This window comes from Melozone crissalis, unplaced genomic scaffold (genome assembly GCF_028551555.1).
Source record: "Melozone crissalis strain CALT ecotype California unplaced genomic scaffold, PUWL_Pcris_2 ptg000016l_1, whole genome shotgun sequence".
Classification (NCBI taxonomy): domain Eukaryota; kingdom Metazoa; phylum Chordata; class Aves; order Passeriformes; family Passerellidae; genus Melozone; species Melozone crissalis.
Genome location: NW_026535794.1, coordinates 48,558,199 through 48,585,879, shown reverse-complemented (window position 1 = coordinate 48,585,879; position 27,681 = coordinate 48,558,199). Strand labels below are relative to the sequence as shown.

Below are 27,681 nucleotides of genomic sequence, written 5' to 3'. Positions count from 1 at the left end.
AAGACCCAGAGTGCTTAAATAATGCCAGGAAGAACAGTTTTAATGAGTTTTTGAAGTAAAAAAGAAGCCAAAGATCATACAGCAATCCTGAAGGATGTTTCTCAGAACTCACCTCTGTGAGGCGACGTATAAATTCTGCACTAATTACAAGCTCCTACAGGCTAGCGAGCCTCAAGCTGAATTTGTGGCAGTAAAGCAGCTGTAAGTGAAAATGGGCCACCAGGAGAGTGCTCAGTCCAACTTCTGGTGGAGGAATGTCTATAATAACAAATGCCTCATCACAACAGAAATATTTGTCAGGAAGGTCTTTATAGCAGCTAGTTGTATTAAATACAATAGGAACAATAAAGAAAGTATGAGAAGGAGTTATTTTTTTCTAGACTTCACACTTAAAATCAACGATGCAAGTAAATTGCTTTAAGTGAATGCCATTCTTTAGAACCTCCACCTTCAACAGACTTAGACAACAAATGTGAGAATACATCAGCTGCAGAATAATATTTGTGTTCTTCATGAAGGCCAGCCAAGTTGGACTGGACAGGATATGAACTTGCTAGTTTGGCAAGGAGGTATGTGTCAAGAATAGCTGTTATGTAAGAGCTGGCTTTATATTTTAGTTCCTCTAATATATTTGAATTAAGTAAATGGACTGGAAAGAACCTTTTAGTTTATTATCCTACCTGTGACAGTAATCCTTAGAAGATATTTAGGAAAAGGATGAATAAACAAACAATGCAAATGTTTTTCAGGGTCCTGAGGGAATCAATAGACCTTAACAGCCCAGAGCAGTCTCACCAGGGATGCACACACACACACAGTAGGCCAGTGGGTCCAGGAGCCCCGTTTGGCTCACATTTGGAACTGCAGAACTCAATCCACATCACCACTGGAGTGCCTTAATGGTGTTTTAGCCACCTTCCTTGACCCTTGCCCTTGCTCTTTTTAAGATAGCTGTACACAAATCACTTTAGAATCCTGGAACTAATGGAAACACATAAATCTGTTAAAAGGATAACAGAAAAAGCATCTACGAACAAAAGAAACTATTACTAGTGCCAAACTCCTAGCAGGTGTTACTTGTTACCTTGCTATGTTTTGCAATATGGAAGAGGTGATAACAATACTTTCTCAACTAAAATTGGATGGACTCTGAAGAAAAATAAGTGTGTTTATGTAGTCTTAAATGTAGTGGCTGGGTGGACAAATCCATTTAATTGCATGCATATAAATTTTCAGAGACCGTCTCTTAATTGTTTAGTCTGCATCCAGCTCTCCAAATACAAACTGAATGCTTCTTTCTGCCTGTTCTATATCAGATGAACCGTAAACAGAATTAGCCAAAATTTCGTTTGCAAACTGAGCCCTAATTGATTCAGGACAGGTCTTCTTTGCCTCTTCTGGATCAGTTGGACCCATGAGTTTCTTCCATTCTTCCACAGCATTTTCCTTTGTTAAGACCATTATCACTGATGGACCCCTGTAAAATCAATATAAAAAAATCTCTTAAACTATTCTGAGGTTTCTGAGATGCAGACTTAGCTTTAATATCAGAGGTACCATGAAGGGTTACAATAAGCATTGAACTATCTTAATTTTATTAAACTGTTAAAATATTAAAATTTGTTTCTGCATGTTTTGTTTAAGGAAAAATCCCATAGCTGAAAGCCAAAGAGATTGTGATGATCTGATATTTGGATTTGGACTTCTTGTCCAAAAGGCATTCTCATCCAATAATTTCTGAAGCAAGACAATACATACTGTTTTTATCAGCTATAATTATGAGGAAAATATTTGCCCTGCATGAGGAGAAAAAGGATCCCATTGGAAAGGAGTTCCCTTTCAGGGAAAATAAAATCCAAAATAAAACTATCCATAAGTTTGAAAAGAATTTTAAATCTCCTTTTTAAAGGAAGAGTATTATTTGCTAGAAGCCACTCAACTTGCCAGAAAGAGTGACAGGTTGTAAAATCCTTGCACCAATTATGGTGTAGCATGTTTTGTTGGCACTGTAGCAAGAGTGATGTCTACTTACATACCTCAGTACTGTAAACCAAAACACTTACTGTGTCATAAAATTCACCAGGTCATCAAAAAAGGGTTTTCCTTCGTGGTCCTTGTAAAAGTGTAAAGCCATTTCCCGAGTTAAAGCTTGTTCTTTTATCTTCGCAATGTTAAATCCAGCCTCTTTAACTTTTTTCAGAATTTCATCTAGGAGAGTGACAAACAAGTAATTTTTGATTTGAAATGGTTTAGATGCAAAAAACGCAAACCCCAAACACCAACACTTCAAAAGTTTCAGAAAGTACTGGATGCCTTCTTCTAAAAAAAATCACCAATAGCTATTAGAATTCTTACAATATCAAACCAAATATGGACAACATAAGAAACACTTTAACAGTCCTCTAAAATAGGCAGAAACCATTGTCACTGCATTATCCATCTTGATGCATGTATCAAACCCAGATTTTAATAAACTATGACAATAGCATTCACTGTTACTTCTCACATTGAAGAGTGTGGACTGTAGTTGTAAAGCTGTATCAAACATCAGCTGGCTGGCCTAAATCAATCTGGATTTTCACAAGAGGGGAAGATAAACTCACAAAAGCCAATGATGAATTACCATTAGAAAGACTACCAAAATTTGTTAGGACAGAATAGAATAATGCTAAGGAGGGGGTTTAGGTAGAGGATTTTTAAAAAGTGGCAGCAAATATCCTTAGGGCAAGATTCTGAATTGTCCATAGTGCTCTTTTAATTTTGATTTTTTCTCCTTATTCCCTTAGACTAACAGTAAGTTAAATCACGGATGGGAAGTTAAATCAAGGATGGGAACGCATCTAACTGAGCAATGACCCCTTTTGAGTCAGTAGAGATACCTGCCTGAAATAAGTAATACAGGTTTGGCAAGAGTCCCTCTCTTTGTCTAATAAAGATGCTGGGAAGGTAGTTTTCAGAAGTAAGTAAGCCTGGCCCTTAAACAGTTTAACTTAGCTAGGAACTCTTTTTCTTCAATTCATCACTATTCTAGTGAAGAAAGACCCGTAGGCAGCTTAAGCAAAAGAAATGTCACATTTGAGATCTGTATCTGAATTATGCAAGCCATGTAAAAGGATTTCTCTGCACAGAAAATGTACTTCAGAGAATCAAAGAATGCATTTGATGTGATTTACTGTAGTGTGCATTGCTAATCCTTTGCAGAAATGATTGCATCACTAGATACAGCCTATACTTTCTAAATGCCCTACCTTTAGGAGTAGCTGCATCAGGTTTGATTACTGCAAAGGTGTGTTCCTCAGGGAAGAAGAACTGTAGCTCCTTCTGAGCATCACTGGGTGTAGAGCTGCCGTGCAGCTGGTTGATAGGTAGATGTTCAAACGCAAACTCTGCACGCAGACTAAGAGTCATTGAAGGAGGGAAGTTACTTAATAGTCATTTTGAGCTCTGAACTATAATTAGCATCAACCCAGGGAATATAAATTACTGTTGATTTGGAAATCGGAAATATAAGCACCCTCCCTCCCAATACCGGTGTTGTTGTATTTCCAAGAAATACCACTTATTTCTTAATGAGATGGCACTTCTGTCAGCAGCAGGTAAGGTGATACCATTGCAGTTTTCTAAAGCAATGTGATAAGCAGGCAGAACTAAGGTGTCTGTTTATAAACTGTGTAGGAGAAACTTAGTCACAAACAAAATATTCTACTGATGCAAAGTTTTCAATAAGCTACAAGAAAATCTTAGTGGTATTTCAAGAAAAAAATAATGGTGGTATTTTAAGACCTCCTCCCCCCCATTAAGAATGTGTATTACCAGCATTTTTTCTCTGCCTCAAGAGTTCCCCTTTCAGTTCATTGCACTTTTTAAAATTCAGATGTCAATTCTATTTAGCAGCCATTATATCTCAAAAAATGCTGATGTTCCTATGTGTAATACACTACTACCTTCAAGAAAAGCTTAAAAAACTGCAGAAATGCATGTGTGTTTCCAGATGGTGGCACTACAGTTACACTAGTTGGAATGTGGAGTGAGATGAGAAATGTGAGGGGAAGTTGAAAGCTGTGAATGATGCTTTACTTCTGTGACTATTACCTCTCTGGATTTTCCTTAGCCTCTTCAAGGATCTTTGGGCCTAGTAAACTTCTCCAGTGTGCTACAGCATTTTCTCGTGTTAGAGCCAATATAAGAGTTGGACCACTGTACAAGGGGAAAAGTAGCATTAAGACAAAACAAAACAAAACAAAAAACAAGCAAACAAACAAAAAACCCAACAATAACAAAAAAAACCAAACAAAACCCCAAACTCTTGGAACTTTAAAAAAGTAATTTGATTATATATAGCCCAGATTAGGAAAATGAGCTCCAGTATTGGGGGACTTTAAAACTGATCTGATCATTTAAATAGGTACAGGCTGATAAAAGCTTATGGGGCATAAATATGAATTTAAATTGCAAAGTTACTGTGTTTTGTCACACAATGGCAAGACAGACAAAGACTAATCATGCCCCAGCCATGAAGGGAATATCCAAACATGATTTATTTCTCTTCCCCAAGTTATCCAGCACCTGGCCTGGTTGAAGATTTCAGAGCCGTCTTACAGACAACCTTAGTGCAGCCTTTTCAGAGCAGACCTAAGCTGTTTTCACCCAAATCAGGTGGCCTTGGCCACTGAGACATCATACATACAGCAATATGGGGTAGCTAGTAACTTTTAAAGGCTTGATTTTTTAATTTGTTGTACTTGGAAATTATTCCATTACCTGCAGTTATCTGTTCCTGTTTTGTGTTTTACTGAACTTTTAGACACATGTGAATCTTGGAGCCATGTATTATCCAGGAAGTGTTCAACGCCAGGTTGGATGGAAGTCTGAGCAACTTATTCAGGTGAAAGGTGTCCCTGCCTGTGGCAGGGGGTTGGAACTAGATGGGCAGTGATTATCCCTTCCCGCCCAAACCATTCTGTGAGTCTCTGATTCCACAATTATTTAATGTGAAAATTTCAATCTTACCTGGTCATATGCTCTAGAAAGACTGGGAAGTAGTCTTGATCTACATGCTCTTGGTAAAATGTACGTACTTGCTCCTCAGTTAGAATTACTTCTTTCTGCATTGCTATTTGGAAACCATCGTCCTGTATCCTTTGAATGATGGAATCTGTTAAATATATTTAGATAATGCTAAATTGCCCTCCATTCATTCATTTGAACACTTGTAGAGAAATGACACAGACTTTTCAATGGTAATGTTAAATTTTTTATGGGTGAATTTGTTTCCTAACTCAAGAACAGGAAACTAATTTAAAGCAACTGCTAGGAGGCATCACTAGTTGCCTGGACACTCAGAAAACTGATCCTCTTCATATTTAGACTTTCTTATGCTTAAAAAAATCTCAGTAGGAAATCCTGACTGAGAAATATGATACATGTTACTACCAGCAAAAGAAGGTCTAAGGAATTTGAATAGGTGAAATGTTTATTTAACTAAGTCTTGCAAGACCACATGGGTAAGTTAGCAGTATTTGGCACATGCCAAAATTACCTACAAAATTAATTTGTAATTACTTGAACATGAACTGCAGAACTGCTGCTCTAAGCAACATACTAGACAACCATAAGTAACATAAATTCACAAGGAAAGATCGAGATTGTAGTCTTTCAGCTCTCTGCACATAAGATTGCTCAACTACAGGGATTCTCAAGTTAGAAATAAAAATACTGTCTGAAATCTAGGAAGAAATGTAAATATATGACTGAGGAGAAAAGTAAACTTGTTTGGATGAAGCTTCATGTAATGGGGTAGATTTTTAAATTTAATCTGTAGAAACGCTGTCTGTTTAGAACTGCCTTGGAGCAGCACTGCCTCATGCAGCATAGAACATCTTTGGTTGGATATTTTTCCCCTTGCCATTCATCTATCCTGAGTCTGCTATTCAAGAATATCAGCTACTTTATTATGGTGAGAAATCCAGTTCCTTATACTACATTTGAAAATACAAGCTTCTCAGACAGGTCTTCTAGAAATATTTCATCTGCAGAATTTCTTGAAAAATCAATCAAAGGAACGAAATATCATTGACATTTGCATTCTCAAGATATGAAAAACATTAACTGTAGGAGTGTGCCCCCTGTTGAGGGAGTGACAAAACTATCCTTTGTCCCCTCAAAAAGGAAAGAGGCCCAGAAATTTCTCTCCTCGATTAGGTGAAAAAGCCACCTCATAGGCCGGGGGGACTTCACCTCAAACTTAAGGATAGCCAATTGGACAGGAGCCAAAATGTCCTGCTTGGGCAATTTAGTAGAAAAAGAAGGGAACAAAGAAACTAATCACTTTTGTGAGGTGCTTTACTAGGAGCAAGAACCTCTGACACCTGGCTTGGTTTTTCTCTGTTTGTTATTTTGCCTTTTATTAAACCTTTTTGTTTCCAACACTGCAACAGAAGCCATCCTGCTGATTTTTTTAATTTTTTTTATGCCTCCAAAGGTAGCTGAGCTATCTTGGGTGTGTTATAGACCCCCAAGAGCTTATGAGACCTGGCTTGAGGGGGCTTCTAAAACAATTAACCTCATAACTTCATTCCAAAGATTACTCTTGGCCTTATGCTGGAGAGACAGTATAACAACAACAACAAAAAAATCATTGATTGAGTTAGAATTTATAATTCAAAATTCAAAATATGAGTGTTTTATATACCCTTGATAGAAAATACAGTTATTAACACTTACCTCGCCTTTCCTTCAAGAGCTTAGGTCTAATTATGGCCAAAGTCCTTTCAGCGTGTCCTCCCTCCTCAATATGAAAATTTGGGAAAAAGAAGGCAAGCTGTCTGCTGGCATCTTCAATACTGTCTTGCACATCACATAAATTTACCAGACTTTCGGTTTCCTTGAGTGGTGTCAACCTGATGAAACATGAAGTAATACAGTGTTTAAGTCACTGCTTTGTGTTAACAAGCTGAATTTTCGAAGACACACTTTCTTAGAATTTAGTGAAACATAAGAATAGCATGTAAAACTAAGTTTTTATTAAATTCAGATTCATGAGTAAAGTAACATTTCTGAGAAGGGAATTATTAATCTTCTCAAAAAGTGCATGATCATGTGCTCTGAAGGAGAAACCTCAGCCAGGTCGCTTTAAAAATTCCCCTCTGGCTTATCCAAAACAGTTTCTCTGTTTCATGAGATAGAATCACTGTTGACAAGTGCACAGTGTATAACAAATGATCAATAGAAGTCTTGTGCTTAATTTATGTACAGCATGATCATAAAAATGATAGCACTACAGAGTTGTTGATAACAGAGACACTTCTCATTTTTTCTTGCCTGTTTGTTTAGCTGTGTAAATAAAGTCCCTCTTGGCCACTTGTAGAAAATGCAGTATTCCCCAACTGTACCTTATTAATGCAGAAAGGGGTGCAGCAGGCATTGACAAAAATGTTAATTACAAATAACAAATTAAGTTTTGGACAAAGTATTTAAGCTCATGTTGCATTAAGTAAATGTCTTGTCTAAATAAAAAACTTGATCTGATATTTGAATTTTTGCGAATACTCTGTTGTCTGAGGCTGTGTATACAACTATCATCCTTTAAATTCTCCTCAAGCCTTGGCATCGAAGAAAAACACACATTTCAAGATATCATGGTTGTGAACAGCTAATCCCTACAATATTATTTGTATCTTGGACCAGGGTGGGGACACCAACCCAGTATGCTTCCCCTTCTCTGCTGACTTTTACAGTGCTCCCAGGGAGAAGAGCATGTGTCAGGTCTGTCCTGGCCATATCTACAGCTTCCCAAGGAACATAGGGGCAAACATGAGAAAGAGTGCAACCTTCAGTGCAGGCAGTGCAGGCAGTCCCGTGGCATGGGTGAACTAGAAGTGCAAGGACTACATCAGCTTTGAAGGGTTCCCATTGCTCTGAGTGTCATTGTCCCCATTGTTCTGAGAACCCACTGAGGGTGAGCTCAAAGAAGTCAATGACCTTGCCTTGTCATCCTTAACTAGGAAGCAAGGAATTTCTGAATTCCCATTCAGAAAAGGGAATTCAGCCCTGAGAACTGGGGCTGCATCTCTAGTGGTGCTCCTGTGAAGGACTAGGCAAAGAACTCTGCCTGGTCCCTGGACCTGCACATGTGGGCACATCTGTAGGAACGTGCCTTGGTTTATGGTGTGCTCTGAGCCCTGACTGAATCATGGATACACATTTTCACTGGTACTTACTTGATTGGCTCCTCAAGCTCAACAGCCTCACTTTTTTTGCGTAGTTCTATCCAATGAGGAATAGCACCAGTCGCTTCTTTTTTAGTGATTATCAAAACATGGCATGGTCTACTCGTCATGAATTGAACGAATGCGTTAAAGTCAGGCTAAAAAACAAAATTTCCCCCCCTATGAACTCTGAGTTTGCCATTGGAAATGAGACAATTATGCTTTTAAAGTAACTCGTACATTCTTGTTCCTGAAACTGGCATTCACATACATTCCTCAGAACTCTGATATATTGTTTGGGAAGATATTTTTTATCAATCATTTGAGACAGCATTATCAAATGTCCAAAAAGAAAGTAAATTGAGATAAAGAAAGTCATATAACTGCTTTAAAGAAGTACTAGATGTTCTTCCAGGTTAAAATGCAAATGACAAGAATGAAGAAAACTATCTAGAAATTCAATGTGATCACTTGTTATGCTTGTAATACAGCATGTAGTGTGACATAAGAAACTGCAATACAGTTCCATGAATAATTTTTGAAACTAAAAGTCATGTAGCTGGCTATAAATATAGAACACTGAACTGTTTGCAAGACATTTGTAGGCTCTCCATTTCCTTTGCTATGTGCTTTTCACTTCTTCAGTTTCAACTTACAATCTTATAAAAGTACATATCCATCAGAAAAATAAGTTTTGAAACTTATGGTGTGAATTGTTAATTTCATTTCATTTTTGTATGTCACCTTTTTATTGGGGATATCTATTCTCATTTGAAATATTTGACTAAATCCTTATCAGCCAGCATCATGTCATTGCATATGGTAGCTTTTTCCTTTAGTAATACAAGGATGAAGTATTCATATCTATGCTTTCAATTCTTTGCTTTTCTCTTTCAATTATCTTCACATCTATGCATATTCTTAACCCATTTCCCAAGATGAACAAACTAGTCTCAAATTTGGCTGCTATTCCCATGAAAATGAATTACTTTTACATCTGTTTCAAAATTGTCTCTGTCTAACCTACAATCCCAGCTTTGCTAAAACCAAGCTCTTCATGGTTTCTTAAAAGATCTCCCTGTTACTTCCTTTTTAAACCATAGTGCAGCCATCTGTGATTACTGTCAGTTTTCTTTTTTCTCTCTGACTTCAGCAGGAGCCATCTCATCTCGCTATTATTCATTTGGAATGCCACAGGAACACCTTCCCACCTTCTCCTTCAGATTGGGTGAACCTTTCCATTGCTCCCTCTAATAAAATCAAACAAATCAAACAAACTGTTTGTTTGAATATAATTCCAGCCTCTGTCTCTCTTACACATATAGCAGAAGGTAAAAATATTTGCTAAGGAACTTAATTTTTTGCCTCAGATCCTTCTGAACAGTTAATTTTAGTTATCACTCTGCTGGAAAATATGACCATATCCAGGTGCCAGTTTGCTAGACCACTGCAATTTAATGGGGGACAGCATAATTTAATTATTTTCTTGAACTTTATATCTGTCTTTAGCTATTTTTTGTCCCCTAATATAGGACAAGACACAAAAAAAGAATAGATTTTGGCTGAGATGCTTTCCCTCTCTGCCTGTGCACGTATTTATTCCCAGAACAACCCCATGATAAAATCTAGAAAGAAAAAAAGTACAATATGTAATATAATTTATTTTCTGGCTGGAATAATATATGTCAAATAGATATACACTCTCATATAGATGACATTGGATTTTGGGTTTGTGCCATATTTCAGCACCTAATAGCCAAGGTTGAGTAGTTGCAGAAATAATCTATACAGCACTCTAATTTTCTTTCCTACAAAGGTCACTAGACCTGTCATAACACATTTTAAAATCAGTATAATTTTATTTTGATAAATAGTGTTATAAATTTAGCCCCATGTCTAAGGATCATGCACATTTAGATAACAAAAAGAAGAAATAAATCTTTTAGTATTTAATTGGAGGTAATTTTAATTTGGTTGGAATATTAGATTGTTACATAGTGATATTTATATGAGTCAGTGAAAAAAGGGAGAAGGAATATATTTTTTTTAATGTACTAAATCTACATTAATTCTGTTCTTCAATATACCTAAAATTTACCATACAGAGATTTGCAAGCACATCTAGTAACAATTATATGTTTTACCTGAGCCTTTCATTTATGTTTTTAGTTTGGTTTTACCTCATCTTTTTTCCGGGAGTAAAATACTTTGATTTGCTCTTCAGTAAGCATTCTCTCCTCATCTGCTTCAATGCCAAATCCTGCTTCTATAATCTGCAATTATTCACTTATTACTCAGGGGCATTTGAAAATAGATACATACAAAATCATATGTTATTGTAAATCTAAAAATTAATTGGTTTTGGAAGCTAACTTAAATTTTAAATTCTCTGAAATATTCAAAATATAATCTCTATCTTTGTCTAAACTGAACTTCCAGCCTTTCAAAGCACTTCACTTCAGGATTACAATACCCCTAAGTTAATGTTTGAGAAGAAATATAGTGCAGTTTAATGTATGAAGTACATTCATTCAAAAGTTAATAATCCCTTTTATTTCACATTGATTAAACTCCTTTGGATCACTGTGAGTGGTCAACATGCAACTTATGTTGCAAGAAATTATAAATTATATTCTAACCGTGGTAGTCACACAAATGTGTACTTGTTAACAGTTGTTGTATTAGGTTAAACTACTTGGCTTTAGAAACAGCAAATGAGGAAAAAATTGAATCTACTTTATGATTTTCTGTTTTAAGCTAGGTTACTGCACTAAATGCAAGCATTTGTGAGAGAGGCACACGTGACTTGCATCAAAGTTCCCGATCCATTGGTGTGAGGTTTGTACCATATACTGGTATTTTTACAGCCAAGGCAGTATCCAGCCCCAGTACTGATGATACAACAAAATTCAAAATTAACCTGTGCACCAGCACTCTGCTCTGTAAAAGCCCCTGTGGTGCTGCTGAGTGGTTTCAGCCTGCCCTGACAAGGCTGGCTGTGCATCCTCTGTCAGAGAACACACCTCATGAGCCAAGTAGCAGCTGCTCCAGCTAAACTCTTTTCAAGCACTGCTTTTTTTTTTTTTTCATTTTTTTCATTTTTTTCCCCTTTACTGAGCTTCCTTTCTTTTCAGCTAAAGTAAAGTAATTAAGTAATTGCAGAAACAACCCATATAGCACTCTGATTCCCTTTCCTGCAAAGGTCACTGTCCCTGTCATAATACTTATTAAAATTCTTTGAATTTGGTCTTGATATATATTGTCATAAGGCTTTTTATTTTTTCATAACAGAAGCAATATGAACCAATGTCTAACCTCTGCTGGCATAGAATATTAAAGCAATAGTATAGATTTGAATGTCATATTATTTCAGGTAAAAATTATTGTGCTATTGTCATCCTTAGCAGAGAAGCTTTATCAGATTCTGTTCCAAAGTCTGGGCATAAATTAGGATCTACTTAACCTTACATTTTGCCATTATGTCTCTTAAATAAATAGAATAAATGAATATTTTAAAATTCTCTCTACCTTTCTTTTAATTTCTTCTACACGTCCTGCTAAGACATTATCAGGTTTTATAATTCCAACAGAATAAGTGAATATTTCTGAAAAGGGAAAAATTGATGTGCTAAGTAATATATTCATCAAAATAAAGGGAATCATCTTTACTGGACCAGAAGGTTACAGTTAGGCATCTGACTGTAACTCAATCAGATCCCAAAAACTGTGGAATAATTTAAGATAGTGATAAGGGAGACATCAGACTACTACTTGTTACCAATAGTACAAACACTTAAGCAACTGCATGTGTTGAGGAAAATATTCCTGCCAAATGTTAGTGTATTACAGTGTCTGAGAGATCCCCTAACCTGAAGCTCAACATGAACTAAAGCACAGTTTTCTGATTTTCTATCATGTTTAGATTTTGGGGATTAGTATGAAGTCTGTAGATAATTGCTAAATGATAATACTGTACTTTTAGGTCTCACAGGGTTTATGAGAAAAAATATAGGCTAAAGCTGAGGTCAGGAATTTGTCAGGTGAACCATACAATTAAATAAAAAACCAAACCAAAACATGAAGAGGAAGGAAAAGGGATGCCATGACTGTGATCTAATGCCTCTCATGGGGAAAAGAAAAAGCAAGATCAAGAAGACGGAGAGGATGGAGGATTTTGTTCCATCTCAGGGTTGTAGAATGGCATTCTCTGCAGAGGTGAAGAAGTAGGAACATTCAGTAACCACAGATAACAATAAAAATAGAAAAGATGTAGGTCTCAGGTAATGAAAAAGCTGAGATAAATCACAGACAGGACTTTTAAACAGGATGTTGCTTATTTTTGAATCTTTTTGGAAGCTTATCCTACTACCATGGATTTATGTACTTTAAAAAATCTGTTATTAAGTCTAATCGGGTGAAAAAGTAATCTGAGAGAAGGCATGCCATTGTTTCACAGATTAACTCTTACAATCCTCTCAGGTTGGCCCCATCTTGGTATTCCACCTCAACAGAAGTACACTGCTCACACAGGGACTGTGTAGAAGTGACTTTCAGGCCTTAACTTTACACAGGAAAATTCCCTGGCACACATTACTTCTCTCTAAAGTCTGAGGGTTCCCAGTGTGGGGGTGAAAATGTTGATGCTGACAGCCCAGTACATTAATTCCTTACAGAAGAAAGTTCAATGATAGCGTTTTGTTAACTCACCCAAAGAAGGTCTATTAGTGCTAGACATAGACAATTATTAACCAAAAGATGTTTGTTCTCTTTCTTCCCTTTAACATTTCTAAAATACATCAAATATATTTACCCTCCACAACCTCCTCAGCAGACCCGTCTGATGAGCCTTCATCATGAAAAACGAGTTCTTCTACCTAAGGTAATTGCAAATGGAGTAAAAGTGCATCACCAGTGCAAATGCAAGGTCAGCAAACACAGCTGTCACATCTTTAAAACACATTAATTTTAATTTTGCTACCCTGGAAAGCAAGCAATTCTTAGAAGGCCCTTTGGTCAGTCTGGTTTTCCTTAACTGAGTTTCCATTTGTTAAAATGCTCTTTTTACTCTAAGTGGAGTTCTTTCATCTCCATTTAAACAAAACAGGCAATGAGACATGATTATTTCCCATGTCTTTGTTTCAAATGATGCAGTTCCTAAGTTATATATAAAAAATAGTCAAGAAAGAAAAAAGATTACTAAAACATTTATGGGCTAGTGGCATTTCATCCATCTCTCAATTTCTTGCATTGCTAGGCTAACCTGTAAATTTGTCAAGTTTATATAAAGTACCATAATGGAAATTTGGGAGTTCTGAGGAGAACAAGCAACAAGGGAGGATTGATGCTGCTACTGTGAATTCCAACAGTGGGACCTTTCACAGTGCAGGCTATTGAGCTCAGACTGAGCTGTCCTTATGTCCTCATGTTACCTGGAAGTCAGGAGTCAAAGGTGATAGAATACACTTGGCCTTTGTTTTTTGTAGCAAACTGGATTCATCAGGTACAGAGCAATCCCCCATGGCTTTGAGCAAACTGATCTAGTGAAAAGTGCCACTGACTGTGGCAAGAGGGGTTGGGCTAGGTGATCTTGAAAAGTGTGTTAGGACCCAGATAATTTTACTTAATTTCTTAAAGGCACATCATATATGTAATTTTATTGTTAGGACCAAAATGCAAAAAATTAGACATTATCTAGACACCATCGTAGACATTTAGAGAAACAGTGTAAGCGCAATAAAAATATACATTTATGCATAAGTATCTGGTTTGTGAGTACCTCAGCACGTTCCTTCTCTCCAGCTGCAATTTGCCTCTCTTCTTCCACTAAATCTGTTACTACCTTAGTTATGAGAGGAGCATTTACACCTTTCACCATTGCAATAATTTTACCATGCTGTTGAAGAGAAAATAACACTCTCAATGAGTTTTCATCACTTAATTTACACATTTACTTGAAATTTTGAAGCCTGCAATATCTTGCTAATTTTTTCCAGCTACAGAATAATTTCTTATGACCACTGAAGTGAACACCAAAACTACTGCTGCCTCTATTATTTCAGAATGAAACTTTTGTGCATTTAATTCCTTGTTTCCTTCTTTACCAAATTTTCCATGTTTATTTCTAGGCTCAATACTAATAATACAGTTGGAAACAAATGCAAATACGGATTTTATTTGTTCTTAATTTCTGTAACATGGAGTTTTCCATCTTTTTTTTGTTGTGTGTGTGTGACTTTTCACTGCATTCTCTACCACATTCAGGTGCACAGTAGTGAAGCTAATGGTGACCAAAAATACTGCTAACATTTCTAGGCTGCATTCAGATTCAAACCTGAAAGAGTCCTGAAAGTGTCATTATCTTTGGTCCTCGCTTATGGAAATTCAAATCCTGGCACCCTCAAGTTAAAACAACCCCCATCTCTTCTTAAGTGAGCAGTCCTCAGAGAACCAGCTTTCTGTGCCCATCACTGAGAGATAATAAATATATGATTAATTGCTACAGTTCCTCAAGTATGAAAACACAATTTTATCTGTTATCTTAAAAATCTTATAATGCCAGGAAATGTAAACTCTCTTTCCATGATGAAAACAGTGCATAAAATAATTTCAGTGTAACCACAGGCAGGCACTTTATGTAAGGCAAACCTGGAAAACTTACCTGGACTTCTCACTAACCACCAAAACAGTGACTACCACAATTCTTCTGTGGCCTTACGAGCAACAGCTACAACAAAAATGTGCTTGAGAATCACCAGATTCAGCCATGGAAAATGGCTCAAGCAAACAACATCAGACAGTACCATCCTACATAATATAAAATGTAAAGATAGGATTTGTACAGCTTCACATCTATTTTAAAATCTATTGGAAAGTTGAGGCAGAAGTAGGCAGCACATTAAAAGAAGTTGATGTGATGTACTTACAACACTAAAAAGAAACAGAGGTTCACAGCTCCTCCTAAATGGTTTCAGAATTTCAAGGCTGTCAGCCTCTGCCTGAAGTCAGACAAAAAACATTATTTGCTTACATAAGTAAGTATGCATATATAAAGAAAACCTTTTTACTCACAGGAAGACCTCACTCTTAAATACTTTGGTGTTGCAAACGCAAACTGCAGTCCTAAATACAACTGACAGTCCTTGTAGTGATGAAGAAAGAACTGTTTTGGTAATATGGGATTGTCCTCCCTTTGTATTAAAGCAATTAATAATGGAAAAATATCTTTTCTTGATACTATTTTCTCATGTAGGCTATAATAGCATATATAAATGAAGGAGTAGCCCATGTAGTCTTGATGGAAGAGCTTATCCAGTGTATTAATTTTTTTGTGGAATGCGGTCAGCTGTAGGAAAGCACGTGATATAGCCTTCAAACATAACTCCCTGCCTTTTTCATGTATAAAAAATTCATGGTTTTTTCTGAAAAGTTCTTTCATCATGGAATTTTAAGTTTTCACTAACATGAAAAAGGATGAACTTGGTCAACATCTTGGATAAACTGAGCCTTTGGATTAAATTTATCTACTTTAAATAGGAGGTATGAAACACACACATATATATATATATATATGTGTGTGTGTGTGTGTGTGTGTATATATGTGTATATATATATACACTGCTAGTGTAAACAAATATTTTTACTACTAGAGTTTTGTGATTTTTTTTAAATTTCCCCCCTTTTCATTTTCTTAAAAATGAAATTAAAGGTAACATTTGCAAAAAAAGATGCAGTAGTTTTTCAGGGATGTAAGAATTCAAGTGCAATGGTTCCTAATGCAGAGACCTGAAACTAAAAGTTGTACAGTCTGGCTTTTGAATATTTCTTCAATCTCATCAAGGAAAACAAAAGTTGTGGGATATCAGCTCTTTTTAATCATAGCTTCTTACATATTTATTGTCATTTCTAATCTACTTCTAAACAAAGTTTTATGAGGACATATGCAGGAAAAGCAACCAGGCCAAAATTACAGCAACTCAGTATAAGAACAATAAGATGAAAGCTCTGCATATGCAGATCAGAAGATATATTTAAATCTAAATGTGAATATGGTCACACACAGGATTTGTGTCCTTACCGCGGCAAAATGTAGCACATTGTCTTCACTAAAGTCGATCCTTAGTTTTCTCAATAAATTCTGCACAGCTTTGCAAGGACCACACCAAGCTTGATACACTTCTATCACTAAAAGGTGATAGTTTGGAATTACAAACAGATGATTTGAGGAACTTATAAAATGAGACATTTATGTTTGCACTGAAGCAGCACTGGGAAGGCATTTGTGTGGATCTCTCAGTCCTCTTCTAGACAATGAATCATGAATTCATCAATGGATTCAGTGGATACATTACTGGATACATACTCTTTAATTTCAATTACTTTTGACATTGGAAACCTACTTCAGAATACTCTTTGAGATGATTAATCCAAATAGCAACCTTTCTTTCATATTCCTTTTGCTTTTATGTTCTCTTCTTCTTTCCCACTGTTGGTTTTCATTTTTATCCTGCCTATTACTATCTCTGCAGATATGATCCTGTTGCAGATTTTTTCCTTTTTCTGAAAACAGTTCCTAGGAGAGCTAGGAGACAGTTATTGGACTAAATGAACTGAAAACTAGGAATAATGCATGTCATGGAACATGCCCTCTCTAGAATGCTGCAATAAATATTTAGTCTGTGAAAGATTTTACACACAGAAGCATCCAACTCCCTACCATGGAGAATACCATATTGAAAGGTATTTTCTAAACACTGGTGTACAGCAGTATATAAAAATAAGACTTAAATAAATATTTTGATGAGAATTTATCATATAAGATACTGTATACTCATAATTGTAATATATGATCTTAAAAGTCTTTTCCAAATGGAAGAATTGTATGGTTCAATGACTCCATGATATACTTTTATAAATATGTATTAATATAGCCTTTCTTTAAAAGATATGGTGCTAGGCTTCTAGAGTATCTATTAAAGCTAATATATAAATATGAAAACATGCACATATGTCCATGAAAGATTAAAAAGAAAATATCAGCTGTTAGTACCTACTATACCCTTTATCTGCAGCATTTCATCCCACTGATCTTCATCGGTTATTAAGGTCTGAAACAAAATAATTAACATTTTAACATTCTAAAAAAGCAGAAAAAGAATCTATTTCCCTCTAAAGTTGTTCAAGTAATTAGGATTTATACCTGGAGCTGAACTTCTTTCTTCTTGCCAGCCATTTCCCTGTAATTATACAAAAAATATTGAAATCCAAAGCATATTAAAGTTTTTTAAAAGACCATGTGGCATACAGAACTGATTTTTATGGTTCTCAAAGTATCACTGCCCTCTGATTCCCTTTGCAATTAACTCAACTGAAGGCCCTACAATAATGGTAGCTAATACTCCACTCTGGAATTCTGTGGAGAAATATGCAACTGTTTGCAAAACCCACATGGCACAAGAAACAGAAGAAAATTTAGTATCTTAATCTGTTAGGGTGTGCAAAACTTTTGACCTCAACAATCTTTCAAGCTTATAATCACTCTGCTCAGAGTAGGACAGGCACTTTGATGGGATGACAGCTGCTGTAACACTGGACCATTTCAGAAAAAATATTGATTAAAGAGCTTCAACTCTAATAACATCAAATCAGTCTTCCTGTCTGCTGGGATACATAAAAAGCAATGACATACTTGTGCCCCATAACTAAATCCTGATACATTCATCATTCTGTCATTTATTAATAATGTCCTTAATATATTTATGATAGACAATTAACTGTGAACTGGACAGAGCAACAGTTCTGATACATATGTGGGTGGAGTTTGACTTCAGCATGGGCAGCTTGAGTTTCTAGAGTTCTTGGTTAAGATGGTGGTCTTGACCTGAGGGAAAATTATTGAGCCTCCATGAATGTGACCTCCCGTGGCATTGTTACTTGAGAAGTCAATCAGCAAATATGTCCAGGATTTGAACTATCCTGATATACTCAGCAAAGCACAGAAGACAATAGGAGAGCTCTTGTGCTTGTTTCACATTTCATATAAGAGTGTCAGTAAGAATTAAATTTTTAAATGGAAGCTTTCTTCAAATCCTTTAAATGATACAAAGCATGGCATTAATTCCTATCCTTTAAAGACTCTAAGGAGATGATGCTGCCTATTGACACTAGACGGAAGTGGCAGATGGAAATATGTCACATTAGTAGGAAATCTTCATCCAAATAATCTATCTTTCATTGTTACTTTCTTCACTGAGCAATGACAATCAATTCTTTGCAAGATCAGTTCTGCAAAACATTAACCAGTATACATTAAAATGGTCTATACATCGCAATCATTCTACACGTGCTCTCCAACTAAAAATATGCAGTCATATGCACTCAGATGGCAAAGCAAAGCACTGCAGCACAGATATGTGCTGCTGTATGAGAATATGCAGATGTGCACATTAGTCTGGCCTTGTAGACATATGTGGCAGACATGTGAAGGCTACATGTGACATCTCTCCTTTTAATTAAAATTTTCACGTGACATTCACATAACATTCCCTCAGTAATGCCGTCAGTACTATACTGATTAAACCTGGACAGACAAGCATGTTTTCTCCTTTGTCTATGACATGGGCAACATGCTGCTCTAACCTTGACAAAAGACATTTTTCTATCCACACTTCATCATGGACGTGCAAACTCTGCATCTCTTACTACACTCTTTGCAACCAAAACTGCTTCCTTCAACTAGTCAGACATAAAAATAGACCTGGGTGCACACTCCAATACACTCTCAAATTAATACTCAAATATGCAGAGTCTTTGCAGATAACCATTCAACATCTTAGCACAAACCCTCATCACACATATATACATGAAGATACCCAACCAAGAGCTTGCAAGATTTTGGCATGCTGCTGCGTGTATGTGCTTACAGATGTATAACACCCTGAGCATAAGCTCTTGTGTGTGACAGTGGATCCTTGGGAGTTCCTAGGTGGCACTATGGTGGATCATTGCCCACACACACACACACAAAGAGAGAAACACGTGTAAGTGAACAAATGCCCACACACAGGCCGGTTCAGGGCCAACACCAGTGCCCTACACCAGTGAGAGCTCCCAGACACTTGTGTACCATGTGGTTTGACACAGTAAGCCCACCACAGCACAATGGCTTGGGTACCACTCAGCCCTGAGCTGGGAGCCCACTCAGGAGCACACAGACCCCTGCAGCCCCCTTGCACCTATCCTGGAGCAGCCACTCGCCTGGGGACACTCTGTGGCCACCCAACTGCCACCCCTCAACGGCCCCAACGGCCTCACCATCCTTTATCTGCCCAGCCCCATCTCTGCTCCTTCTCCAAGGGTCATTTTCCCCCCATAACCCTGTTTTATCAGTCTGGGGTTGACCTGGCACAGACAGCTGAGATACAGGCATGCTGAGAGGGAAATGGAGTGAAAGGTTGGGAGGAGGCGCCACCATTTTCTCTGTTTTCTTTGCCCTAGGGAAAGTCAGCCTTATCCTTTTAACATGTGAGAAAATTAGTCCTGGCACCTAATTAATGATATGCCTTCACTCTGTCTTGCTTGCAAATTGTGAGACAATGGAGACTAAAAGAGGAAGCTTTTAGTGGTGGTTTGGGTGACCAGAAGAGGGTCTCAAAAGTCAAATGGTGTCTGCCCATTCTCATACACTATCAGTGCAGGTCTGTCATCATGCTGGTGCAAAACAAAGTTATCATTTTAAAGATGCACATTTGCACCTCAGCAGCCCCCAAAAAGTCACAGAAGAGAAAGGCAAAACTCATTTATACACGTGGAAAGCACAATTGTTCCAGTGTACAGTGTGGCTATTTTCATGTATTAACTCTTACAGGCATTGTAACTGGGAATTGGTGGGAATTTCTTTGTGAAGGTAAGCACTTGAGAATGTTCACAAATCAAATTTTGGTGTCTCTAAACTGCACACATTTCACATAGGCATGTTGTTACAGAACTATAAATTGTCCTTGTATCCAATTTATTTTTGAAACCCTGCCCAGACAAACTATGTGCTGTCATGTCATGTGTGTCTACCACATCTTAAGAAAATCCAGTTTCAGTGATTTTTTTGTAGCTTTTCTTGAGCATTCTGATGCTGCTCACCAAAGCATGACTTGCAAAGCTCCAAAGAAACTTTTATTTCATGAGAATAATATGAAGAAAAAAGTAGGGAAAACAAGCACTTAGAGGTACTAGAATAGATGTTCTTCCTCACAGTTAAATCTTCCCAAGTTGATGGATGTTCATTCTGCAGTAGTGGGAATGAGGCAGTGTTTCCACAGAGCGGCAGCAGTTTTCAATGCTGAGATTACGCCTAACATCTTGGATTAGATCAACTAGGTGGCAAGAGAGATTTTGTATTCAGATTGGAAATAATATGTTTATATGGCCAACATAAATCACTTCCTACATTTTTTACTGGAAAACCCAAATTTGGAACTAGTACAAGCTCTGCATTGGCCTGCTTGGGAGTGGTGGAGTGCCATTGAATAATCTTTATTTTCCTGCATGAAGTAGGAAAACAGCTTTTAAAACCATCATAGACATACAAAATTGTATGAACTACAGAAGATGAGACATTTAACCCAACCGCCATGTGGAAGTTAAAGACTCAAGACTAGGCTATGTTTTTGGAGTTTCCTTCACAAACTGCTAACTTTTTTACCCAGACCACTTTCTTAATGAACAGCCAGTGTTTTATACATTACAAAACCCCTCCCTGCAAAAAAGTCTTGAAGAAAAACACTAGAATGAGGTAATGCTTATGTACCAAATGTAAAAAGGCTGACACAGCCTGTTCTTTAACTGCTCTGTTGGAATGAATTATATGTATGCTTTGGATATCACAAAATAGTTAATGTAAAGGGATTTCAAAATGCTGAAAAAATAAAAAAAGATCATCCTTCTTTAGTTTAGAGTGTGTGATTCTATAAAATTTTTAATGAATTTAATGATGACATACTTAGTTTATGTAGACCAACAGTATTCATGGTCATTATAAAGGGCATCCAGAGAGAAGGGGTTAGGAGTTTATGAGGTTTTTCCCTGAATCAAAATGATTCAAGTTTTGTATAATGTATATGAAAAGTATAAGGAAAATATGCAATGGATAAACCACAATGGTTTCATGATGAATGATTGCATAATTTTTCTGAGTAACTTTTAAAGTATTTTACTCCATTTTGTGCATACCACTTGATTTCAGGTCTGCTCTTTGTCATGAGCTGTTAATGTCCAGAGTGACCTAGTTCCAAATTATTAAAATTCTTTTACAGAGTAATGGAAAGCAGTTGTACACCCTGCTGAGACTTGTAACCCTTGAGACAAAACTAGAGATGCATTTTTCCTGCTAGTCAGTCTTTCTGTATGCCCTAGTATATGCTCAGAAGCCATTGCATATGTATCTCTGATGACTACCTGCTTGTAAAGACAGTGGAGACCTTGGTCACCTTAATTTATAAACTTTTGTGGTGTCTTCTTCGGCTCTATAGTCCACATGCATACTGGTGCTACAGTGAATTCAATCTGTGCTCTCTGCATGTTAGATTTCCTGCGTGTGTCCTAGAGTTCCTCCTGCCTCTCTGCCTGGATTCAGTCTGATAGCAGTGATACTGATCTGATAGCAGTGGGACAGCTTTCTGATTTCTCGTATTTTCCTCTAAAACAGAAAGGAGGTATGTGAAATGGTGGACAATTTAATTTCTTGAAATAAAAAATAGTGTTTATAGTTTAGACAGTGCAAAACTGAAGAATGTAATTTGTGCTGCTGCAAGTGCAGATCTCTGTCAGATGGTTCTGTGCAGTAGAACTGTTTTGGTAAACAAAGAAGGAGAATAAAGTAAATAAATGAACAATTTTCTGTAAGGACTTACTGTGACACACCAGCTTGTGAGCTCTCAGGGTGAGAGACCGGATGACTCCAAAACCAGGCAGTTGGCTTCTAAGCAGCAGCCCAAGACCACCACAAGTTCTGGAGGTTTGAGGAGCAATTAATTTTTCCCAAAAGTGGTGACAGACACAAAGGATTTGACAGCTTGTTTTTCAGGAATGACCCAGCTTTGTCAGTGGTAGGTACATTCCCCTAATTTGCCCCGCACACAACATGAATGGTAGCCCTAAAGTAAGTTACTAATACATAAACTTCTGCAGTTTGTACTGCAAGAGAGGTTCATGAATGTTAATGTGCAATATATATATAAAATAAACAGATAAAAAAGGAACTGAGATAATGTAGTGATTAAGATGTCTTCAGAAATATAGGCATTAATCCTCCCAAGTAATATGGCTATTACATTTGGGACTTGATTCCCTAGAGCAAGAAAAATCAGAGATTTTTAATTTTACCTTACTCAAAAAATCTCAAAATTATGTGAATAACAGCATGGCTAATAGTTGTGGATATACACATGATACTTTTATTTATCATTAATTACAGCCTTTGTTAAAGTTTTAGTTTGGTAAATTGAGTATTAATATTTTTATGTATTCATTTTTTGTCTTATATTGATTCATCTTTTGAGTGTATGAAACACATTTGGCACCTTACATACTGATTTATAGAATATTAGAGTGTAACTTTGGGGGTATCCTTTGTAGCCACAGTATGTGCAAACCCATGAACACAAGAGTTTAGTGAGACATAATGAGTGGTTTCCAACAGCTCAAAAAACTGGTAACTCTTATTTGCATCATACCTGAGCCACCTGAAAACAGACTAGTAGTTTGCTCTCTGGCAGTTTCAAATGCACTGATTCACCAGATTCACATACAGTTTTCCACTATATTTATGTGTACAGGTCAGCCTTCTACTCAAAGAGAGATAGAGAAGACTGGTCTTTGCAATGAGATCTAGAAAGTGTAAGAAAATGAAAAAAAAAAAATCTTCCTGTGTATTGAAAAAACCCATGATATCAGGTAACAAAGGTGGATTGGAGCTCACATACCTATTTTTAACCAAAGGTAGCTGGTAAAGATACAGCAGTGGTTTCTATTTTACCAAACGTAAAAGTGTCCAGAGCCCCAGTTTAGGAGCCTCTAGAATAGTTAAGATGGTTCAGCTGAACTCAGACCTCTCTATATTCTAGGGACCTTCAACTAGTAAAATTTTCTTGCATATTCCTATTTTGACAGGGAGAACTTCATCTGCAGAGAAAATATGAACATGTGAAAAATGTGACTGAAATATGTGAAAAGCATGACTATATTCATGTAGCAATTCCCAGAAGGACAGAAAAAAAGAAAATATTCATCCTGATACATGAAGGTGAGCACCAAAATTTTCTTGAGGAAAGATTTAGGGGATTAGAGAATACCAGACCTGAAAATATGATGGAAAGTTATGTGGAGACTTGAATTGTGATGTAGTCCAAGCAGAATAAGCTGTTACACTCCAGTCATGGGACAAACTAGTATCTGCACAGCTGTATTGGATAAAAAATTTTGCAGCCTGTGAAGTATTGTTCCTTGCTAAAATAGGAGCGGAAATTAGACACAGTAAAAGAACCACTAAAAACTTTGCCAGAGGCTAGTTGAGGTAAGTTTTTATGGACATAATGAATAAAATAATCAAGCAATTGGAGCACAATTTGGCTTCTGTAAGTTTGTTTTGGTTTTGTATTTAAATTCCCTAGTACTTGGCAATATGTGGTCATTTAGAAGAGAAAGTAGGATAATGAGTGGTTTATAAAGAAAAAGAGTGCACAAGACAGAGGCAGTTAAACAGACCACATTGAGAAGGCTAAGTCTTAACAAGATTTTGTTAAAATATTCTGACCTTAAAGAACATGTCAAAGGACTTGGAATTATTCAAGTTGCATTCATTCAAGCTTCTGCAGAAAAAAATGACATTGGTTATTCTCTTTCTCGAGTCTTTTAGACTCTGATCCAATTCAAGTAAAAAGACTATAGATTTCTAAAAAAATTGTTGAATATCTGTTCAGTTAATAAAATAATAAGGGCCAGAAAATAGTTCTTGATACAATGTCTTAAGTCATCACACCATTTAGCCAACTGAAGATTTCAAAAATAAGCCCCAGTCCTTAGAAGATTGCTGCTTAGAAATGGTGAGTAGTGGTGTGACATTCAGAAACATTTAAAATGTTGGATCTTGTTTCAGGTGCCAGTTTCCCATCCAAGGATTTATTCTGGTTCATCTTGTCTAAAGGATGTAGAATTTATCTGCATGTAGCAGAGCTGTACAGGCTGGCAATAGCCAAGCTTTGCACCTGGCACAGGCCAACTTTTTTGCTAAGGGGATAATTTTGAGGAATAAATATCATGTGCCTCCCTAATATGTGACAGAAACATGAGATAAACCACAAACAATAATTTCTGTCATAGGTTCCTGTGGATGGGAAAAGAAAATCAGAGGTTTTGTCATGTAGTGAGTGTTCATACGTCAAACAGGGTGGTCACTGGGACAGAGTCTAGTAGCCACTTGTGAGCAGGAATACCAAGTTTTTAATGCTGCTGGTGATGTATTTTTAATCTGTGGATGAAGGTCCTACTGGAAGAGGATGATACAGAGCAAGCCTGTGGCCAGATGACTCATCCTATTTGAGAGCTGAAGCTTGGGTTTCTCCCAGGGTTTCCAGGACAGTGTGTGCTAGAGGATCAGAAATCACCTCTGAGTCATCTCAAAACCAGATTTGCCTCTGCTGTCATGGTTTCCTTCCTGTGTCCCTGCTGTATTCTGTGCAGTGAGTACACTTCATGTGCACAGGAGGTGTTCCTGGGGCAAGGATCCCCACTGCACACAATTCCAGTGCCAAACACCCTGCTAGTCCCATGGGATCATCACAGAGGTTGAGGCATAACAAACTTGTTCTCCCTGTATGGGTCTTGAACACAAAGACAGATATGAAGTACCTATATATCCCTGCAAATTATCCTCACTGATCAAATTTAATGGACTTCAAGACCAAATCTAATGAATTTCAATCTGCTGCTGAACTGAAAGTTTATAATCTTTTCTCTTTCCATGCATATTTTAGTTCTAGGGCTCTGTGTGTTACTGATAACGCAGTATGTAAATATATAAATGCAATTATAAGGTCATCACATCTTCTCCTTCTCCTCTTCTACATATACTAAACCACTATCATGTTGCCAGCAGCTATTTGATTCTTAAATGAGAGAGGTTCTATCTTTATTTCAATTATGGAAATAATTATTATAGGTGATAAAATAGTAATATTTTTTAAAGTAAGTGAAAGGTCTTTCAGATATTACTTTCACTGCTTTCCTCTGTAAAACAATACAATAGTGTTATACATGTTTCTACATTCCATATTTTATATCTACTCAACTGGTCTATTTGTTTTATAGGAATTGCTATAAATCTTTCACTTTCAACTTTGCACACAAAGATAAAATTAGTTTTAAAATCTCATTGCTCACAGTTTTCACCTATATTTGTTCAATGCTGTCAATTATGCCCAGTTAATATATCTCATAGCTACTTCATGAGCTTTCATTAACTAAAGCTCAGAAATTTGTAGCTTTTGCATGTCTCCTCCTAATTTCACCACTTTGCCTGAAATTTTCAGCATCAGAAGCACACAAAGAAGTGATGATTTACTTTGCTTACAAATAGCAGAAGTGCATTTTTCTCTTGTATAAAATTTGTGACAGCTGTTTATTTTTAATGCAAGTCAAGTGTTGTTTATAGCACAATGCAGTCATAAACACATCTGGAGTTTTAACCAACACACTTTATGAAGTCAGAAAATTTGTATTCTGTATCTCAAATTCACTTTTAATTTTCACATGAAAATATAAATACTGTATATTAATATGTAAAATATAAAACTATTCCAAAATAGTTACAGTAAGAAACTTCATCTCCAGATGCAGTGTCCTACCTACATGGCTCAACTTCAGTTGTTTTGCTTCTCTGTGTGATCCAGATTAGACAGGAGTGGTTACAGCAACCTGATGGGTTCAACACACCTTAATCTTAGAAAGTTGTTCCAAATATTTTTAATAGTTGTTTTAATATTTTATAAATATATTTAATAGTTGTTTTAATATTTTATATTAAAAACAATTGTCTAAGGAAGAATCTGAATTACAGAAATTTGTCTTTGTTGGATGCTTCCCTGCGATTTAGCTGGACTGAAACGTTCCATGCAATATTTAAAATATTTTGCCTGTGTGTGTGTAGGAAACCTGGCAGTAAAACATAGCCATAGCAGCAAATTACAGTCATATTGAGAGAAAACACTCAGAGACGTCTGCTCAAGCCAAGTGGAAGTTCTCAGATTTTCTTGTTTTCCTTTTAGTGTCTGTCCAGCATCCATTCTGTATCATTAAACTCTGGTTGCATTTATCCTACTGAATTGAACCAAGTTCAAGAATATTCCCTGGTGTTGGACTTGCTTAGTAAGCCTGTAAGCTTTTAGAATAATCTGTAAATGTGGTGAGTGGTCTCAGAAAAGTATTTATCCCTGACAGCCAGCACTTCTCATAAACATCTGCTCATGATGTGAAAGTTGACAAGGCTCTAGGGACTCTGTTGTTTACTCCTACAGATATGGCCATGCTTGCTTTGACATGGTGCTCTGGCAATGTGTTAAGTCTCAGTCTGTGCTCTAGGTTCTGCTGGACATACTGATGTCATGCAAAAAAACACCTTTCTGGTTTTGACCTTGAGTTCAAGAAAGGCTTGGTTCTACAAGGATGTCTGCCTTTCTTCTGGCCAAAGAGGGTCTGAAACAAGAGTCAGAAGAGTTCATCTCCATCTGGGACTCTTTGGGGGCCACAGGAGTTCTGAATATCATGTCCTGTTCTCTCAAGACATGGAAAATGACAAAAGTGATGTTCAGAAGAGCACAGAGTAGAAACCTCAGTCAGCTGTTTTTTGGTATGTGTAAAGTCACTGTGTTGGTCTCCAGTAGGTCTTCAAATCTGAGGCCTGGGCTGGGAGTGTGTCCCAAGTACACACTCTCCAAGCTTCTCTTTTGGTTTTTACTTTGTGTCACTCTTCTCCACTAGAATTACGCTAAATCCCACGAACAACCCAGTGGCGTTTCTCTCATGTGCTGATGTCCTGCTCAGACCTTCCTGCTCAACAATAGGATCTGGCCTGGGGCTTCCTCCAGCGTAGGAAAATTGAGTTTTATACCTTTTCTCATGGAAGAGAGGGAGGCTAAATGCTGACACAGGTGCCTTTTTATGTGAGGCAAGGTATGCAGAGGCAGGGAATGTGCTGTAGCAGACCAGGAGGGTGGAAGGGGGGAAGTTGGAAGGGGGGAAGCAGCTCCTCCTCAACAGCCTCCTATGGCAACAGCAGCAAAGAAAAATGCATGAACCAGAGCTTGTCTTTTGGCAAACAGCCCTGAGCCCCGCCAGGACCTCTGCTCCCTACCATGCTTGGCACCCTGATGGCAAACACTTTAAAGTGGTTACAGCTGCCAGCTGAGGTTGACTTTGGCAGGCAGGTGGA

The 27,681-nt window shown here is 37.0% G+C and overlaps 1 protein-coding gene across 1 annotated transcript; it reads right to left on the bottom strand.

Moving 5' to 3' along the window:
- Positions 1 to 1,254: 1,254 nt before the first annotated feature.
- Positions 1,255 to 17,436, bottom strand: NME8 (NME/NM23 family member 8). Its single transcript, XM_054274172.1, has 15 exons — positions 17,404 to 17,436; positions 17,254 to 17,311; positions 16,282 to 16,388; positions 15,131 to 15,202; positions 13,984 to 14,100; positions 13,018 to 13,081; positions 11,736 to 11,812; positions 10,388 to 10,480; positions 8,220 to 8,365; positions 6,724 to 6,899; positions 5,011 to 5,155; positions 4,093 to 4,197; positions 3,249 to 3,397; positions 2,064 to 2,208; positions 1,255 to 1,477 (listed from the first exon to the last, which is right to left on the bottom strand). Exons 1-15 carry the CDS (start codon positions 17,434 to 17,436, stop codon positions 1,255 to 1,257), a joined length of 1,710 nt encoding a protein of 569 aa, XP_054130147.1.
- Between the last annotated feature and the right edge of the window lie 10,245 nt (positions 17,437 to 27,681).

Coding starts and splice junctions, on each gene's coding strand:
- NME8 (XM_054274172.1), bottom strand. CDS start 17,436: ATGGCTGGCAAGAAGAAAGAAGTTCAGCTCCAG. Junction 10,481..11,735: donor TAGAAGAAATTAAAAGAAAG/GTAGAGAGAATT, acceptor GAATAATTGCAG/ATTATAGAAGCAGGATTTGG. Junction 6,900..8,219: donor GAGCTTGAGGAGCCAATCAA/GTAAGTACCAGT, acceptor ATGTTTCATCAG/GTTGACACCACTCAAGGAAA.